The sequence below is a fragment of the Urtica dioica genome, chromosome 5 (genome assembly GCF_054948205.1).
Source record: "Urtica dioica subsp. dioica isolate 48M chromosome 5, U.dioica_male_clone48M_v1_H2, whole genome shotgun sequence".
NCBI lineage: Eukaryota > Viridiplantae > Streptophyta > Magnoliopsida > Rosales > Urticaceae > Urtica > Urtica dioica.
In genome coordinates this window covers 23,103,750-23,123,669 of record NC_142760.1, presented here as the reverse complement: position 1 = coordinate 23,123,669, position 19,920 = coordinate 23,103,750, and the positions used below count along the sequence as shown (strand labels likewise).

At 37.9% G+C, this 19,920-nt stretch overlaps 2 protein-coding genes across 3 annotated transcripts; one reads left to right on the top strand and one right to left on the bottom strand.

Annotated features, from left to right (window-relative positions):
• Window positions 1–5,211: 5,211 nt before the first annotated feature.
• On the bottom strand, window positions 5,212–9,046 carry APO2 (APO RNA-binding protein (DUF794)). 2 transcript variants are annotated; one of them, XM_089614788.1, is made up of 5 exons: window positions 8,762–9,046; window positions 8,491–8,677; window positions 7,501–7,844; window positions 6,344–6,700; window positions 5,212–5,823 (listed from the first exon to the last, which is right to left on the bottom strand). In XM_089614788.1, the coding sequence occupies exons 2-5, from the start codon at window positions 8,593–8,595 to the stop codon at window positions 5,346–5,348; spliced, it is 1,284 nt and encodes a 427-aa protein (XP_089470914.1). In that variant the 5' UTR covers window positions 8,596–8,677; window positions 8,762–9,046; the 3' UTR covers window positions 5,212–5,345. The 2 variants fall into 2 exon arrangements, with proteins under 2 accessions (XP_089470914.1, XP_089470913.1); XM_089614787.1 differs by having other exon boundaries at window positions 8,491–9,046.
• On the top strand, window positions 8,876–11,222 carry LOC149397628 (small ribosomal subunit protein eS21y-like). Its single transcript, XM_089614295.1, has 5 exons — window positions 8,876–8,920; window positions 9,042–9,146; window positions 9,547–9,590; window positions 10,372–10,504; window positions 10,889–11,222. Exons 1-5 carry the CDS (start codon window positions 8,876–8,878, stop codon window positions 10,952–10,954), a joined length of 393 nt encoding a protein of 130 aa, XP_089470421.1. The 3' UTR covers window positions 10,955–11,222.
• The last annotated feature ends 8,698 nt before the right edge of the window (window positions 11,223–19,920 follow it).

Sequence of the window (19,920 nt, the reverse complement as noted above, 5' to 3'; positions counted from 1 at the left end):
TGTCAACTGACTCCACTAAAGAATTGACACTGAAAATCTCTCGGTTCAAATGAATTTATTTTCCACTCAAGAATTCAACATAATTGTAATGAGCAGATCCACAAAATATTATCAGTGTTTACCCTTCATGAATATCATCAGCTAGTCGGGATTTACAAAATTACCATTTTACCCTTCTAGCTGTTATTTCCTCAACTCATTTATCGCTTGTGAATAAGTTAGAAACAATGTATTGACGAGGAGCTAACAAGTAACATTGTTTCATCCAAAAGAGCCAGGACTCAATTTGGACACTGGCCAGTTCATTTATTCACACTCCAAGGAACAAAGCATGAGGTGATATACATTGCATTTCAGCAATCTTGTACAAGAATTTCATATCTATGAGAACTTCACAAAGTTACTCATGACATTCTCCCAACTTAGTACTTTACCAATAGGCCTTATTCGGAATCACATAGTGAGTCCGAACTCTGACTTTCTCAAATGAGAATACTAAGGTGTGAAATGACATGTCTCATTTCAGGATTAAGGTAAGCACGATGCAATTCATACGTAGTGACTTCGAGACATAAGAGGTTAAATGGTTTGTTCTTATCTTGTCTCTAGAAGTGCACTGGTCAATTCAGTACCTTCGGAAGATACCTAGAAGAACTATAGAGTCTCCAACTCTCAATGCCTCATAACCAGACATCATAGATTCTTCTAACAATCATACTGAGGTCAATAGTCCTTTGACCCTTAGATTGCGAATATATCGTTTTAAGCAAACTACGAAGAGTTTGTTCATGCAAATCTACACTTGTCTCTTCGTAAGTTGTTTAGTTTGTTTATGGACTAAAGACTAAGGTTTTATCATAAAGCTTCAGACAAGGAAGATTGAATGAACGTTTCAACTTTTTATTAATGAATAAGCAATTACAAGCAAGAGTCTTCATGAGACTTTATTACATCAAATGTACAATTTAAAGATTACAACTCTTCTTGTGGGCACCATTGACAACACAAAGTGCAAGGGGCGGGAGTTCTGGGCCCCACCTGGGAAGGTCCGTACCGCGTGCGTCGAGCCATCCACAATGGCACGTACGAGCTCGAGAACTTGGAGGGACTCGTGTTCACACACCCATGGAACGCGGAGCACCTGCAGCAATACTACCAATGGAAGCCCGCTCCCGCTTGCCTTATGTTTTGTTATTTTCATCTGATTTTCGATTTTAGCAAAAGACAATTTCAAATTTCAAGTACGGCCAACGGCCTGGGAATGTAATCTTTAACTATTTCGACATGATAATTGAATTACATTTCACTTCGAAACTTCTACCCTATTATATTATAATTTCTAGTCTCCTCTACGAGTACGCAAGAAACTCGGGGGGCAAATGAGGATAACAGGCACATTTTTCACGCAACGCACTCGCGCGACTCCACGTTTCACGCACCGAGAGGTAGCGAAACATCAACAAATCGGATCCGCGCACCGGACCTCCGACCATCGCGCGACGCTCTCGCACGATTCGATGCCCCACGTACCGATAGGTAGTTGGGCATCGGCCGATCGCGTCCGCGCACCGGACCGTCGATCCCGGCAGTCAAAACCCAAAACGTGACACGCGTACCAACAGGTACCACGCTCACTGGGAACTGCGTCTACAACTAGCCCATCCCGACGCATAATGCGCATGCCGATAGGTAGCGTACTCGCCGGAAGATGGGCGCGACGGCCGCCTAGCTTGCACACGCCGATAGGCAGCGAGTTACAAATGGATGGCAGAGAGTCGCACTCGTCGGGCGAAACTGGTCTAGCCAGCGTCCGCGGGAAACTTCGCCGCCAAGTGTGGCAGTAAGCCGTGCAAACCGGTTACGCTAGATACGGTAAGCCGGGTTCATAAGACGCGCAATAAACGGATTGCGCAAATCGATTACGCTAAGCATAGCAAGTCGAGAAAATAAGACGCATAATAGATAAGAAAAGCTTTAACCAAAGCAAACAATGTCGAGTAAAGTACGAGAGTACGACAAATGTCAAACGAAAGAAAAACATAACAAATATCCGAAAGAAAACATAAAGCGAGCGCTAAACAAGTGCGCGGAAGATAAAATAAAATTGGCTATTCCGAGCCAAAGTCAATCTGCTCCTCATCATCCTCGGGGCGGGGGGCGCCGGACCCGCCGATGGCGTCTCCGTCAAACTGTCAGTTCGTCGACTGGGCGGCCGCTGCGGGGACTTGAGGACGCGGGTCGTCCTCCTGCGGCTCGTCATCCAAAGGAGGGAACATGGCGTCGAAGGAAAAGGTGGTCCCGCGAGACGCGTTCTCCTTCGCGGTCGCGTCTTGGACCCGTATGGCCGCCTCGTAACGAGCCACCTCCAACGCGAGGTCCCAGTCATCCTCCAAGTCCGTCTTGGATCGCACGGCGTCGTCTTTCTCCTCGATGAGGGTCTGCACCCCCGCCCGCAAAGTATCCCTCTCCCTCTCGGCCTTGACCCGGGAGATCTCGCTCGCCGATAGTCGAGTGTGGACGATGCTCAGCTCCTCGTCCCGGCTCGAGAGCGCCGCCTGGAGCTTCTTCGTCTCCCCTAAGAAGGTGTCGGCCGCCTGCTCCGCCTTCTCTCGGGACGCCTGCTCTGCCACGCGAAGCGATTTCTCGGCCGCCGACTCCTCGCGAGCTCGCTTCAGTTCCTCCTCGAGTGCTTGAAACTCTCGGGCGGTTCGGACCCCCACTAGAGCGGCATCATGGTCGGCCGCCGCATTCTCCTTGTCCTTCTCCATGATCTGCATGCGCCGCAACAGGTCTCGGAGAATGCGATCGCTTCGCTCCTGGCGTGCGAGCATCTGTGGGAACAGGTGGTACACGCATAATCGGAATGAGCATAATGGTTACACATAAGACGAGCAAACGACTCATACCTTTCGGGCGTCGCCGATCCCGTTTTGGAAATGCTCAAGGTCGCTCGTCGTACTCACAGAGCTTTCCTTTTCAAACCATTACTGAGACAAATTCCATACCAGATCCTTTTGCGCATTTGGCTTTACCTAATGTTCAACACACTCCTGAGAACAATCATGTTCATAGAGATTCAACCACAAAGAAGGATATCCCTCAACCAGTTGATAGCTCAACATTGCAGAGCAATACTCAAGACATGTCACAAGAGCACACCACTGAGGCACCTTCATCATAAGTGGTTTGGAGCCAAAAGCTATGATTGACAACAATAAATGGTTTGTTGTCAATTTACCACATGAAACAAGGAGATAAGTTTTCGATGGATCTACACCAACAAAGTGAATGCAGATGGGACTCTAGCACGAAACACTACTAGACTAGCGGCTAAAGGCTACAACCAGAAGGAAGGAGCAGATTTTATAGAGACCTTCTCACTTGTTGCAAAACTGGTCATAATGAAACTTCTTCTTGATCTTGCAGCCTCTCAACAATGGAAGTTAGCATATATGGACATTCAAAATGCATTTTTGAATGGAGATCTTTATGAGGAGGTTTATATGGCACTGCCATTGGAATATGAGCCTCGGGGGGGGGGGGGGGGGGGGGGGGGGGGGGGGAGCTAAGTACATATGGTGGAAAGCTAGTTTTCTAGTTGCATAAGTCGATTTATGGCTTGAAACAAGCCTCTAGACAATGAAATTTGAAGTTTACTTCAGCCATTGTCAACATGGGTTTTCTTACAACCAAGACTATAGCTTGTTCATTAGAGGAACATGAGTTCTACTATATGTAGATGACAAAATAGTTGCAAGTCCTGACACTCAATTTATTGAGTCAATAAAGAGCTGTCTGCAAGGTGCTTTCAAGTTAAGAGATCTGGGATCCCCGATATATTTTATGGGTTTGGAAATTGCTTAGTCTAAAGCCAGGATTGTCATTATCCAAAGGCAATATGCGTTGTAGATATTGAAAGATTTTGGTTTCTTAGATTCTAGATCAGTAGTGCAAACACCGACGAATCCCATCACACTCTCACAACTACTAATGAAGAGTTACTAGATGTCGCACAGTATAGAAGACTTATTGAAAGACTTTTGTATCTAACCATATCAAGGCTTGACATCATGTTCTCAGTCCATGCACTGAGTCCATTCTTGAATACGCCACGTGACAACCATCTCAAGGTTGTTCATCATTTGCTACGCTATATCATGGGACAACAGCTACTTCGAGATGTTCAAGTGCACCCAACCAAGACTGCAGCTCTGTTCTGTGACAACTAAGCAGCCTCTCACATTGATGCGAATCCAACGTTTAATTAAATAACAAAGCACTTGGAGATTGATCTTCATTTTGTGAGAGATCATGTGCAGAGTGAAAACTTGAAAATTTTGCCTATTCGCACTCACGAGAAAATAGCTGACGCATTCAAGAAGCCTTTACATGCTCCTCATTTGTGACAACACTTGTCCAAAGAAGTGCTTGCAGAATATCTACCATCCATCTTGAGGGGGAGTATTGAGATGAGGGCATTTGGTAGTATTTTGTAGTGTTTGTGCTTAGTTACTTATAAGCTAAGCTTATTTATTTATTTATTTATTATTGTCTATCGTTTCTTTGAGATAAACGACGTTTTTATTGTTTCGCAAGTTTATGCCTTTTACGACGACATTTCACTTAGTAGTGGGCGTTATTTCAGTTTATATTGTTTAGCTCTCTTATTAAAAGAGATTTATATATGACTGCGAGTGTTTAATGAGAATCAAAGAAATTTCTCGAAGTTATTCAGAAATCCTCTCATCAATCCTTCTCTCATCTTCTCATTCATCATTCCCATATTCGCTCACTCACAATAATAATATCTATAAACACGAAAAAATAAATATAAAAAAACAGTTGTTATTTTGAAAATAAAATTTGAATGTAATAATTGACTTTAGGAAAGGAAAGAGATTGATTATTGACTTTACGAAAGGAAAGAGATACATAATCAGAGATATAAGTAAAGATGGAGGTAAAAAAAAATGAGTTATCGCGGTTAAGAGATATTTGTTTAGGTCCAAAATGCAAAGATAGTTGTATTCTTTGTAATGGGAATGGAATCTATTTTTTTAATTTTAATTTAAATGAACATAAGTAAGTGATGAGTCTAGGTAACGAAATTTCCCTTGCAAAATGCTCCACCATTCTCACCTTGCACGAAATCTCCTCTAAACAAAAATAAGCATAGAGATAGTTCATACCTGACCAGAGTGAAGAAGCACATACCCAAAATTTCTGATTCTTTTTTTTTTTTTTGAACTCATAAGAGTAATGCTGTTACAATTACAACAACGAAAGTGTCCTAAAAGCTGAACATTGACGATCAAAACTAAAAAATGCAGGGTGAGAATTGATTCTCACACAACCATCTCGGCTTCTTTGGGATCATCGGGTATTCCGATATCGAGCCTCATGGTGCCCTTGAACTTGTCGGGGATGGCTGCCCCGGCCTGGACACACATCTCCACCACCGCAGGCGCCTGCCCGTAGAAGCTCCGGAGCTCCCTCTGCAGAGGCGGGCCCGCCACGTCAGGCACGTGCCACACGTACCGCGGTGGGACCAGGTCGTCCAGCACTGCCGACTGCCACCCGTGCTGCCCGTTCCTCTGCTGGTGCTTGTGGGCCCCGCAGTTCTGGGCCCGGTGGCCCCCGTCGCTCCCCACGTGGACCTCCGGGCAGTACCCGCACGCCCTCACCCGGTACACCATCATCAGCTTCTTTGCCCCTCTCCGCATCTCTGTCCACGCCCGCAGAGCCTCCTCCGCCGAAAGGGCAATCTCGTCTTCCCCCTCCGGAGCTACAACCGCGAAGTCTGGGGTCTCCGCCAGCAGAGCCCTTGGCAGTAAAGGTGGGCATTTTATCCGGTTAAAATTAACCGAAACGTTGTTAACCAAGTGGTTAATTTGAACAATAAATTAGGAAACTAACCCACTTAAACTTTCGTAATTGTTGTTTAGCCAACTTTTAGTATATATTAGGTAAACAGCCACAGATTTGATGTATTTACACATTTTTATTTTCTTTTTGTTGTTACTGCTAAGCTTTTTGAACGTGTAAATAATGGCTTATCGCTATTTACCAAAAAATTTCTAGAAGTTGGCAAAATAGCAAACCAGATAGGTAAATTAGGCTATATATCTAATGGGCCCTAATTTTAACCGATTATTTGATGGTTTACCCCGGTTGACCAACCGTTTTTATGCTTCACACGTCAACTAACATCGTAAACCAAAACAATCAATTATTAACAAAAAAAAAAAAAAAAAAAACCACGGTTAACCGGTTAAACCTTTTAACCGTTAACCATCTAAAATGGTTAAAGGTTTAACCGGTTAACCGTTTTGCCCACCTTTACCTGACGGGCGGGTCGGGGCTCAGGTCGGGGAGGTCGCTCTCGTCGGCGTCGATGAACTCGCTCTTGTTTATGCGGATCACGGGCTTCCGGCGCCTCTTGGCGGGGAACTCGGGGATTTCGACGCCGGCTTGGATGCAGAGCTCGACTAAGGCCGGGAGTCTGGGGATGGAGAATCTTTGCTCGTGGGGGATTCGCCTCGCCATGCGGTCGTAGAGGTGGTAGCACTCGACGGGAGGGAAGACGTCGTCCACGGTCGCGCTCCCCCAGTCGTGGAGCCCGTTTCTCTCGCTCGCTTTCTGCCCTCTGCACGACCGGAATGGGTGTCCCGTCGGCCCCACGTGGACTTCGTTGCACCACCTGCGATCATTTCAGTTAACCGGATAAAAAAAAAAGTGATACTACAAGATAAAGATTCCTAAACTTGTGATTATATATCATGCAATATCTGATCTTTGAACTAAAAGGATACAAATTAATCGTCGAAATTCATAACATAGGAGCAAGTTAGTTAACACGAACACGCTCTGGACCGGTCCCAAAGCAGTCTATAAACCAGACCAGAAATAATAAAAAATTTAGACTGGATTGGACCAAATAAAAAATAAACCACACCAGTCCAAACCATTTAAGACCGATTTGAAAAGCTGGACCAGATCATAGAGAAACCAATTTAAACCGATGGTCCGGTCCCATTAACAGTTTTTCCATTTTTTTACACATCCCTACATGCAACTTGCCTGAAAAAATAGAGTCAACAAACAAGCCGAGAGAGTTTAAGACCCCAAGATCAATTAGTGTCGAGCATTAAACTACAAAACGGTCCGTGTTATTGATACGCCGCGTGATATTTTTTGTATTGATTTCACTAAATAGTTTTCAGATTCTTCTTTCATATCATTTATCTCTTAATCCGCCTTATTACATACTCTCTACTTATTCTACAATAACCCCACTTGCTACTAATTACCTAATAACCCAAGTCCTAACAGTTATCTAGTCATGCATTTGCATTGAAGACCATAGAAGTAGCCTTGACAGCTCTGCTAAAATAAGACCCCACCATAGAAGTCAAAATACTCTTCTGTTCCACACCATGACAACGAGTGGGTTTCGACAAAAGCCTATGAAGATTAAAATGGTCAAATAGGGTATAACACCTGCAAGCATGTACAGGCACAACCTTCAAGAGCCTCTTGAGATTGTTGATCATCGTCATTCTGTTGTTGAACACGTCATAGGCTACCGGGATTAAGCTCTTGACAAGCATCCCGTTCCTGGGAGGCGCGATCGGAGTTCTGGGCTTGCCTCTCATCTTCTTAATCCTTTCCCTCGCGGCTCGCCTCATCTCCACCACCGGGACCGGAAATGGCTTTTTGTCCCGTTTCCCATAGTACCGAGGAAAATCGGTGTTCTGAGGATTATCACATCTGATACTCAATGCATACAGTGGACCATTTTCCCGAGAATTCCTTGACGGTGTTTTGAGCCTATTGGTAAAATTCTGCAAATAAAATAGCAAACACAAGAAAATAGTTGGTGAGCTATTTAAGAAAAGGAAAAAAAAGGATAGAAACCTTTGAAATTCATTGATAAAATATATTAAAATACAAGATCAGCGAGCATCGAAGAGGACCTCTGAGTCACCATAAACTAATACAGTTATTCCTGATTGATGAACTTTTACAACCTTTGTTCACAAACATCTACTAGTAATGCTATTTCTTAGGCTAACAATCAACCAAGTGTTTGCTTAGCATAGAGTCCTGACATAATGCTATATCTTGTCATGAACTGTGAACTATGTGCTTGCCTAGGGTTCTAAAGGATTTTCTTATTTCTTCATGAGCTCAAGATCCTTGAGTAAAACCATACCACAGATCAGAATCAAGCTCAAGTGAACGCCAAAAAAAAAAAAAAGAAAGAAAATGAACACATCAAATTATAGAGCAATATTAGACTTCAAACCAAGTGTCTTCCAAACATATCAACCATCAGTAACTTCAATTGATTTTCCGAAATTCATTTGAATTTTAAAAAGTATAAATACACTTCTAAATATTGATAGTCAATTTTATATTTTCCTTCTTGTACCACAATTTATTTGCCACCAATTTAACTACCAAAAGAACATAACAATGATGGCGTACCTGAAAAGAATGAAGAAAATCAAGGCCAAGGCACGGATTAGCCTTGAGAGAATAATCTGACTTCATATTGAGAGAAACACTCATGGTTTTCGACGATAAAATCATTCGATTTCAACACAAGCCACAGAGCCAAACGAGTAACTACACTTGGAAAGAGTATGTATTCACGAATTCATCTTCAGAAAAGCTGTGATGTCAACAGTTAACACTCTTAATAAAAGGAAAACAGCTTACTTTCTGGTCTTTTAAGGAAGGTTTTTCAGTGTCTCACCTCGTTATCAGCACAGAAAAAAAAAATTCAGAACCAGAGTATATTGTGTTAAAATTAACCAAGGAAATGGTAAGAGAATATTTTCGTATTTAATTATTTTTGTTTTGAGCAGCGATGGATTTTATTGATAGAGCAGATAATCATAAATTAAACGACACCGTTTTTTATCAGACATAATACCGATGGGCCAGAGGAATTTGGGCTTTTTTTTCTTTTTTTTTTAATTAAAGCCCATTTAACAAAACAATTGTTTGATTGATAATTTAAATTTGAACCCTAGAACTCTGAGCACATACAATCACAGGGTTTATTTGCCTGTTTCTGTACATCTATTTGTGTATCGCTCTTGGGTTCTTCGTCGAACGAAGGTAAAATCCATTCTGTGGTACGTTTGTTCTTGCTTTGTAAAATGTACATGAATGATTTCAGTCGCATATAATTATCTATAGTAACTCGAGAGAAAAATAGAGTACTTGTATTTACACCTTCCAGTATGTGGATTTCATCACCTTGGAGTCGTGCCATACAATCATAAAGATACCTTTGCCTAATCTTGCGAATTTGAATTTATTTAATGTGAAATTTAACTGAAATTAGATGTAGAATTCAGTGATTTCTTACTTTTTGATCGTTTTGCATTTACGTTATTGCTTCACTCTTTACCACATGATTTTTTTTTATCACTCTACTAAGCTTGAAATTTCTCTTCACGTGATCTGTTTTTGGGTTGAAAAGATTTCACAAGTCCTTAACAAATCGCATCCAAATCATTCACCAATATGCAGAACGAAGAGGGAATTATTACCGAGCTCTACATTCCCAGAAAATGGTATAAATCCCTTTTCAGTTAAATTTCAGTTGTTTTGAATAAGAATTTTATGTTTGCAACAAGCTTTGCTATAATATGTTCAGGTTCAGGTTTCCGAGTGTAATAGGGCATTATAGAAACGATACTCTTTTTTTTTTTTTTTTTTTTTTTTTTTTTTTTTTTTTCTGCTTGATGTTTATTCCAGAAAATGGTCCTCATGGGGTTTAATTGATCTAGAAAATTTACTCACGTCAAACTAAATATAGGAAAGCTCGATGTGCATGTGTCAAGCAGATATTGGCTTGAGGATAGGGAGAGTAATGCATTAAAAGTATTATCCCTTCTCTTTTCTGTAATAGATTAAAATTATGGTAAGCATTGATAAAGAATCACAGATAAAATAAAGGAGTTGAAAGCGAGAAGGAAAATCTTGTCCTTTCGAGGTTCCTGTACTAGTGAGCAATGTTGAGAGTTAGCAATCATATTCCAATTTAGTGCAGAACCAATTTGACCAAACAATTGAGCTATAATCTTTCTTTGATTTTCAGTGTCTCTCCAAGTGTTGCTAGTTTGAGTATTGCACATTCTAGGTCATCATTATAAGTCAGTATACTTCAGCTTTTTTTGCTTGAATAAGTCGGAGCTGTCTTTCTGAAATCGTAAAAGCAAGATGGATTCGGTTATTTGGGATCTTTTTTATTGAACAATAAACTGCTTTCGAATTTAGATCCCTTTGGGTTTATTTCTGACTCGGTAGAGTAGAAATGAGACCATAAAGTTCTGAACTTGTGGTGCATCGCAGCTCGGCAACCAATAGGCTGATCACTTCTAAGGGCCACGCCTCGGTACAGCTCAACGTTGGCCATTTGGACCAGAACGGTGTCTACACTGGCCACTTCTCCACTTTCGCACTTTGTGGCTACATTCGTGCGCAGGTTTGTGATTCTTTCTACATTCCAGCTTTCTTAAGGGTATGTTTGGAACCTAGAAATTTTTTTGAAAGAAAAAAATTGCCAATCCAGTAGAGATTTTCGTTGTGATTGGATTGAGAAACATTCGTATGAAATAAAATTTGAAGGGGGGAAAGTATGTAGTTAAAATTGAGATTTTGTATTTCTTGACAATAGAAATGCAATTTTAAATTTCAAAATAACATAATGAAGATTGATTTTCCTTCGATTTTCACTTTTCCTCGTATTTTCATTTATTTTCATAAAATCTAGATTCCAAACATTGGTGTGTGTATTTCGTACTTATATATGATGCTCTTTTATTTTTTATTTTTTAAATGCAAAGTAACTCTCTTTCTTGCTTTACAGGGAGATGCTGACAGTGCAATCGACCGGCTATGGAATAACAAGAAAGCTGAATCTCGTCAAGCATAGTAGAACACATGATTTTTAATTTCATATAAGCTGCTAGAGAAGGAAGGAAAACAGTGGTTAAACAGGTAGCTTAGGCTGTTCACAATTATGGGGATTATCAAGAACGTTTTTTTATGTTTTTTTTAAGGAATCTTAGTTTTGTTTTTTGGTCTAAAGTGATTTGTCAATCTTTCTTCAAGTTATTCGGATTACTTTGCGTCGCAAGCTTGCTCACATAGTAAAACTATTGATCAGTAAGTATAATTACTTCTACATTTCTCTTTTTGCATTTTAATCATTAATTTCAGAGAGGCACGACAATTCCTAATTTCTGGAAGATGGTTTGAATCGAGGTTCGAAATGCCGTTTTCGACGCCGTTTCGAACTTTATGATTAATGAAAAACCGAATGAAAAAAATGTGGAAAAAAGCAATTGAGATGCCGTTTTTAAGTGCATTTTTTTTATGAAAAATCAACATGCCGATGAAAAACCGAACAGAAATAATATTGCAGAATATATTAAAAATATATACATATAATCTATACACACATATTTTTCAATTTTTATACATATATAAAGAAACTACATTACATTATGTATATAACTTTTATTTCTAAGAAAATTATATATATACATATATATATATATATATATAAATATTGTATCAATATACTAGTAACATATATATACATAAATATTGTATGTATATTTCATATCTATGAAATATACGTAATATACTTGTTTTTACTATCCTATAATAATATACTAGATTACTTGTACGGTGTATATAGCTATATATTTTGAATTATAATAAATCATATTGCTTTTTTCTATATATTTTTTGACCATTGCTTTTTCAAGAAAACATTCATTACTCCATGTCTTAAATATTTACCTACACTTTTACTTAGATCAATCTCTTTTTTCTTCTTAGGACCTACTTCTTCTCATCTTCTTCGTCTCTCCTCTAAAACTCCTTCCTTCTCCACAGTGCAAAGCCATTAAAACCACCATCTTCAACATAAACCATCAACCATTTTTCACTTACATCTTTATCATAAACCATCAACCATCAAATATAGGTTTTATTTTTATAAAATCAAAATCGAACTCGCCGAAAATCGTCGATAGTCGTCGGCTTTTATCACTTTCATAAAAAATGATGAGGACGATTTTCGCCGAAACTCTCCGGCATTCGAATGGTCTCCACCGGGTTTCCACGACGTGCGACAATAATGAGGCAATTTTGTTCTTGAAAAGAAACGAAAACTTGCGGCCGTTTTTAGCCGAACGACAAGCCGTTTCTCCGAAAGCCAAATGATAGGCCGTTTTTCCGAAAGCCGAACGACATACGACGACAAAACGAGAAAACATATGTTCGTCGGGCGTTAGTCCACCGGCAGGGGCGGCGCCGTAGAATTTCGCCGAATTTCGTCGGCGTTTTAAACCGTGGTTTGTATCATAAGACTGTAGCTTAACTTAACTGTGTGGGCTTAGCTCACCTAGTGGGTTAAGTCAGCATGAAACTTGTGGAAATACATCAAACCTTGACAGCTTCTAGAGGATTCTTGAAAGTGTTGGACTAGATAATATTGGGTCTTGCTATCTCTTGGTCAGATAGTTGCTTGGATCAAATATGTTTCTTTCAGCTAAATAGTCGTGTGGCTTGGGCAACTTTATCAGTGCGTTGGGAATGACTACTAGTAACTGTTGAAATATAAATTTTACATATATCTGTGTTGACATACAAAAATGGTACAACAATTGTCCTACCAAGAACACTAGGCTACAAGTAAGCAGCCCCGGCCACATAAAAGTTCCAGGCAAAATTTTCTCTAAATACAGACGAATCTAGTAAAAGAGAGAATGTAAATGAGGGTGCTTTTTGATAGGTGAGACTTATGGCGTGTACTCTCCCCCTCTTTGTTGCCTTTCTTCCCTTTTATAGAGGTGGGTTTGAAGATCATGGGGTGATCAAGCCAATGATGTGGTAGTTATTTTGCATAACCGCTTAGTAGTTATTTTTACTAAGGTAACCGTGGAGTACTTGTTCTCAGGCGGTTATTATTTAAATTATGATGTGGCGATGTTTTCTTAGTTTGACTAGTCTTTTGACCTACTAGCTTCTCTTCTCTTTGAAGTTCGGCTCGATAGGATTCGTTCTTGCCTTATGAACAAGTCGTTCCTTAAACTTAATGAGCCCTCAGGCCTATTTGACTCGGGCGCGGTGCTGGATTCCTACTGTACTCGGAGGCTCCAAGCAAATACTCGGAGGGCCGAGCACATGCTCGGACCATGCTAATTATATAAGTAACAACAGTCATCCAGTTTCTTATTATTTTGGTAAAAATGATTAAGGAACTATATTGTATAATCTTCGATTCAATTATACTTCGACACTTTTACTAGAATTTCCATTGAGATGTTTTGAGGTTAGCTATTCGTCGCCTTGAAGACCGAGCATCGACTGAGTTGTCCTTTGCAATTTCTTACGATTCTTTTTGCTCTTGTTTTAGGAGCAAAGACTTCACGTTTTTTTTTAAAAAAAATTTCTTCTTATGTTGTGCTCATACCATCCGAGCACTAACTTGAAATTTATTTCTTGTGCGCTCATACACTTTTAGCTAACACTTTTTTTTTTTTTTGTGAAATTTCATCCAAGTCTTTTTGCTCTTACCTTATGAGCAAAGACTTGATAGTTTTAGAATTTTCTTTTAAGTTGTGCTCTTACCATCCGAGCACTAACTTAAAATTTCTTTCGTGTATGCTTATACCCTTTGAGCTAACACTTATTTAAGGTAATTTAGCAAAATAGCCAACTTAAACATTGAGAATTGCTAAATAGCCAAGGTTTGGTAAATATTAGGTAAATAACCAATTTTATATATTTACAAATGTAAATATTAAGTAAATAACCACTGTCATATTAAGACACATCATCATTTATGGCTATTTACCTCATATTTACCAAACATTAGCTATTTAGCAATATCAAAGTTTAAGTTGGCTATTTTTCTAATTTTTTTTATTTTTTTATGAAATTTAATCTAAGTTTTTTTGCTCTTAACTTATGAGCAAAGACTTGATATTCTTAGAAATTTCTTTTATATTATGCTCATACCATCCAAGCAGTAACTTGATATTTCTTTCATGTATGCTCATATCCTTTGAACTAACACTTATTTTTTTTTATGAAATTTCAACAAAGATTTTTTTTCTTGACGTATGACCAAAGACTTGATATTTTTAGAATTTTTTTTAAGTTGTGCTCATACCATCCGAGCACTAATTTGAAATTTCTTTCATGCATGCTCATACCATTTGAGTTGACACTTGGTTATTTCTTTAAATTTTATCTACCTCTTTTTGCTATTGACTTATGAGGAAAGACTTTATTTTTTTTTAGAATTTTTTTTTATATTGGACTCATATCATCCGAGCACTAAATTGATATTTCTTTCGTGCATGCTCATATCTTTTGAGCTAATACTCGTTTTTTGTTTTACGAAATTTCATCTATCTTTTTGGTCTTACCTTATGAGAAAAGACTTGATATTTTTAGAAATTTCTTTTATGTTATGCTCATATCATCCGAACACTAACTTGAAATTTCTTTCGTGTATGCTCATACCCTTTGAGCTAACACTTTTTTTTCTTCAGAAAATTAGGAAAATATCCAGCTTAAACGTTTGACATTGCTAAATAGCCAATGTTTGGTAAATCTTAGGTAAATAACCATAAATTATGACGTGGCCTAACATGTGGAGGTGGCTATTTATCTAAGATTTAAGTCCGTAAATACATGAAAATTGCTATTTACCTATGATTTACCAAACGTTAGTTATTTAGAAATATCAAACGTTTAAGTTGGCTATTTTCCTAAGAGACCTTTTTTTCTTTATGAAATTTCATCTAAGTCGTTTTGCTCTTGACTTATAAACCAAGACCTAATATTTTAAAAAATTTATTTTATGATGTGCTCACACCATTTGAGCACTAACTTGAAATTTCTTTCGTGTATGCTCATACCATTTGGGCTAACACTTATTTTTTTTATGAAATTTAAATAAACGTTTTTTGAGCAAAGACTTGATATTTGTAGAAATTTTTTTATGTTGTGCTCATACCATCCGAGCACTAATTTAAAATTACAAAAATTAGCAAAATAGCCAACTAAAACGTTAAGGTTTAGCAAAATAGCCAACGTGTTGTAAATCTTAGGTAAATGACCATTGCATTTTATTTACAAGTGTATTCTAACAAAAATTACACATAAATAAGTTCAATATTTTTTTTTTGGGTATTTATAGGTATTTTTATAAATATACGCTTGTATGCGTAAGTCTTTTTTCTCTTACCTTATGAGCAAAATCTTAATATTTTTATAAATTTCTTTTATGTCCTGCTCTTACCATCCGAGCACTAACATGAAATTGCTTTCATGTATACTCATACACTTTGAGCTAACATTTATTTTTATGAAATTTCATCCAAGTCTTTTTGCTCTTACCTTATGAGCAAAGACTTGATAATTTTAGAAATTTCTTTTATGTTGTACTCATATCATCCGAGCACTAATTTGAAATTTCTTTCGTGTATGCTAATACACTTTGAGCTAACAGTTATTTTTTTTAATGAAATTATAACAAAGTTTTTTCCTTTTAACTTATGAACAAAGACTAGATATTTTTAGAAATTTTTTTTATGTTGTGCTCATACCATCTGAGCATTAATTTAAAATTTCTTTCTTGCATGCTCATACCATTTGAGTTGACACTAATTTTTTTTTTTTGAAATTTCATCTACCTCTTTTGCTCTTGGTTTATGAGAAAAGACTTTATTTTTATTTGAAATTTCTTTATTGTATACCATCCTAGCACTAACTTGATAATTCTTTCGTGTATGCTCATACCTTTTGAGCTAACACTCGTTTATTTTTATTTTTTTTTAATTTTTTTTATGAAATTTCATTTTTTTTTTGCTCTTACCTTATGAGCAAAGACTTTATATTTTTATAAATTTATGTTATGTTGATCTCATGCCATCCGATCATAACTTTAAATTTCTTTTGTGTATGCTCATATCCTTTGAGCTAACACTTTTTATTTTATTTTATGAAATTTTATCTAAGTCGTTTTGCTCTGGACTTATGAATCAAGACATTATATTTTTAGAAATTTCTTTTATGTTGTGCTCATATCATCTAAGCACTAACTTGAAATTTCTTTCTTGTGTGCTCATACCCTTTGAGCTAGTGCTTTTTGATTTATTTATGAAATTTCATCTAAGTCTTTTCGCCCTTGACTTATGAGCAAAGACTTGATATTTTTAGAAATTTCTTTTATATTGTGCTCATACCATCCGAGCACTAAGTTTAAATTTCTTTCTTGTTTGCTCGTACACTTTGAGCTAACACTTATTTTTCTTCTGAAATTTTATCTAAGTCTTTTTGCTCTTACCTTATGAGCAAAGACTTGATATTTTTGCAAACTATTTTTATGTTCTGCTTTTACCATCTGAACACTAACTTGAAATTTCTTTCGTCTATGCTCATACACTTTGAGCTAACACTTATTTTTTAAGAAATTTCATCCAAGTCTTTTTGCTCTTACCTCATTAGCAAAGACTTGATATCTTTAGAAATTAATTTCTTTGATGTTGTGCTCATACCATATGAGCACTAACTTGAAATTTCTTTCGTGTATGCTTATATCTTTTTAGCTAACACTTAATTTTTATTTTTTTATTTTTATTTTTATTTTTTTTTATGAAATTTCATCTAAGTCCTTTTTCTCTTAATTTATGAGCAAAGACTTGATATTTTTAGAAATTTATTTTATATTGTGCTCATACCATCCAAGCACTAACTTGAAATTTCTTTCGTGTATGTTCATACCCTTTAAGTTAACACTTACTTTTTTAATGAAATTTCAACAAAGTTTTTATCTCTTGACGTATGAGCAATGACTTTATTTTTAGAATTTTTTTTATAACTCTTATTCTTTTATGAAATTTCAACAAAGTTTTTATCTCTTGGCGTATGAGCAAGCACTACAAGAAATATGACATTTAACTACGAAACTATTAGCGACGACTTAATCGTCGCTAATATATCATCGCTAAATGTCTTTTTAGCGACGATATTGTCGTCGCTAATTATTTGGTGCCAAAACTTTTAAAGTTTGGCGGCAAAGATAATTAGCGACGATAATATCGTCGCTAATTATTTCTTGTCGTCGCTAAGTTCGCGGGAACATATTTAGCGACGATATTATCGTCGCTAAATTGTTTTGAATTCATTTAGCGACGATAATATCGTCGCTAATAATTTAGAATTAATTTCGAATCTTAAAGAGGGAAAAATCCCTCCAATTTAATTAAAACGAAATCATTTAGCGACGATATTATCGTTGCTAATTATTTTGTATTGTCGCTATACATTTAGCGACGATAATATCGTCGCTAAATGATTTCGAATTTTAACAAATTTTAAAGAGGGAAAAATCCCTCCAATTTAATTAAACCGAAATGATTTAGCGACGATAATATCGTCGCTAAATGTATAGGAAAACTATTAGCGACGATATAGTCGTCGCTAAATGCCTGATTATGAACTGAAAAGCTATGTTCATTTAGGTACGAAATTTAAACATTTAGCGACGATAAATCGTCGGTAAATGTCTTTAAATACCAAATCGCGCGTTCAGTTTCCCTCATTTCAGTTCGACCTAAATCCCCAAATTAAAAACCGATTTTATCCCCTCCTCCGTCCTCCGCCGCCGCTGTCCTCCGCCTCCATTGTCCTCCGCCGCCGCTGTCCTCCGCCGATCCTCTCCTCACGTCTCTCTCACTCTCTCCTAACCTCTCTCTCTCCCCTCACGGCTTTCTCTCTTCGGCCGTGCGTCTGAAGCTGCGCCGTCCTCCGCCAGCTTTCTCTCTCTCCTCACGTCTGTAAGTTTCTCTCCCTATTCCCCCCCCTCTCTCTCTCTCTCTCTCTCTCTCTCTCTCTCTCCCTTTCACTGCTCTCTCTCCTCCGGTACTCACGCCTCTCTCTCCCCATTTGCAGGTCACCCGAGTCCCGCCACCGTCCTCCGCCGTTTCGCCGATGACGCCGAAGTCCGCCGTTCCGCAAACGACGCCGAAGTCCTCCGGTCACGACAGGTATGTATATATGTATATATATATAAATATGTATATTTACATAAATATTTAAATTATGTATAAGTATAATTATTTATATATATATATGAATATAAATTAGGATTAGAGATATAAATATTTATATTATGAAATGAAATTTTGTTTGGATTAGTAAATTAGAGATTACTAAATTAAGAAATGTAATTTTGTTAGGATTAATTGAAATTGTATTTAATTTTTGTTACAAATGAATAAATTAATTAGTTGGTTATGGATTTAAAAATGAATAAAAATGTGAAATAATTAGTTGGTTATGGATTTAGAAATGAATAATAATGTGAAATTAATTAGTTGGTTACGGATTTAAAAATGAATAAAAATGTGAATTTAATTAGTTGGTTATGGATTATGTATTTTAATAATCGAACCACTGAGGTTCGATTTATTGTTAGTTTTAGGATGTTTCTATGCAGGTTTTAAAGTTAAAGCCTTGATGCCGGGTTGTTAAGTTTATAGGGGAGGTTCTGCCGAAATTTCAGTAGGATCGTGAAATTATAAAATAAAATCCGAAAACTACTAAATTTTTAAATGTTTAATCTTTAGGTAAAATGAGTTATCCAAATAGGAATTGGATAATCGAGGACCAAAGTTTAAGCGTTGAGTTTGCGGCTGGCATGACAGAGTTCATGCCAATGGCCCGACAACACGTAAACATCGAAGGACGAGTTAAGTGTCCATGCAAGAGGTGTAACAACGTGTTGATGCAAAAAGTTTCTGATATAGATAATCATCTCTTTATCAGAGGATTTAAGAGGAATTACACGAGGTGGATCTTTCACGGGGAGGAAGAAGATGACGTAATGCAGTATCAGACGGATTACAGAAGAGGAGGTGGGATGTTTGATGCTGTACACGATATCTTAGATCACAACGACGTAGACGGTGACGATGACAGTATTGACCCGAATGCAGAATACAAGAGTGGATAGTTCGATGACCTTTTCAGCGACCTGAACACAGAATTATGGCCGGGTTGTACGGAGTATTCGTCACTCTCCTTTGTTGTCACCTTGATGCATTTGAAAGTGATGAACAAGTGGACGAATAAGTCGTTTGATTAGCTACTGAAAGTACTGAAAAAGTCTCATCCGATCGGCAACGCGATTCCAGAGTCACACTATGAAGCAAAGGCAAAATTGCGTCGATTTGGTATGGGTTACGAGTCGATTCACGTTTGCAAACATGATTGCGCGTTGTTTTGGAAGGACAACGAAAATCTAGACGAGTGTCGAGTTTGTAATGAGAGCCGGTGGCTGAAGAAAGACGATGGAAAAAAAGTAGCGCATAAGGTGTTACGCTACTTTCCACTGAAAGATCGGCTTAAGCGATTGTACGCGAGTCGGCACACAGCTCTAGAGATACAGTGGCACGAGAATGAACGCATTAAGGAGGATGGTGTACGGCGACATCTTGCTGACGGAGCAACGTGGAAGGAGATCGACCGAAAATATCCCATGTTTGTGGCAGAACCGAGGAACGTCCGGCTTGGACTTGCCGCCGATGGTTTCAACCCATTTGGTGACATGAGTTTATCGTACAATATGTGGCCGGTAGTCTTGACTGCGTACAACTTACCGCCGGCTTTCGAGAGCTTGTTTGCGAACTACAAGCGCCAACATCAGTCCGACAAGTCCGAATGGCTGACTCCTGAAGCCTCCGCACGTTATGTAAGTTTACATTTATTTTGTCTTATTTTTCAATTAATATATACTAACTAGTTAGTTATATCAGGATCGACTGGTCGATAGGTTCAACACGTTGTGAGCGGAGGCTGATGTTAGGAATT

Excerpts from the sequence above, each read along its gene's own strand:
- APO2 (XM_089614787.1), bottom strand. The coding sequence starts at position 8,595 with ATGATTTTATCGTCGAAAACCATGAGTGTTTCTCTCAATATGAAGTCA. Across the intron at positions 6,701-7,500 it reads GTGCCTGTACATGCTTGCAG|GTGGTGCAACGAAGTCCACG; the intron begins GTGTTATACCCT and ends AAATGATCGCAG. Across the intron at positions 5,824-6,343 it reads AGCCCCGACCCGCCCGTCAG|GGCTCTGCTGGCGGAGACCC; the intron begins GTAAAGGTGGGC and ends TTTACTGCCAAG.
- LOC149397628 (XM_089614295.1), top strand. The coding sequence starts at position 8,876 with ATGGATTTTATTGATAGAGCAGATAATCATAAATTAAACGACACC. Across the intron at positions 9,147-9,546 it reads AAGGTAAAATCCATTCTGTG|AACGAAGAGGGAATTATTAC; the intron begins GTACGTTTGTTC and ends ACCAATATGCAG. Across the intron at positions 10,505-10,888 it reads GTGGCTACATTCGTGCGCAG|GGAGATGCTGACAGTGCAAT; the intron begins GTTTGTGATTCT and ends CTTGCTTTACAG.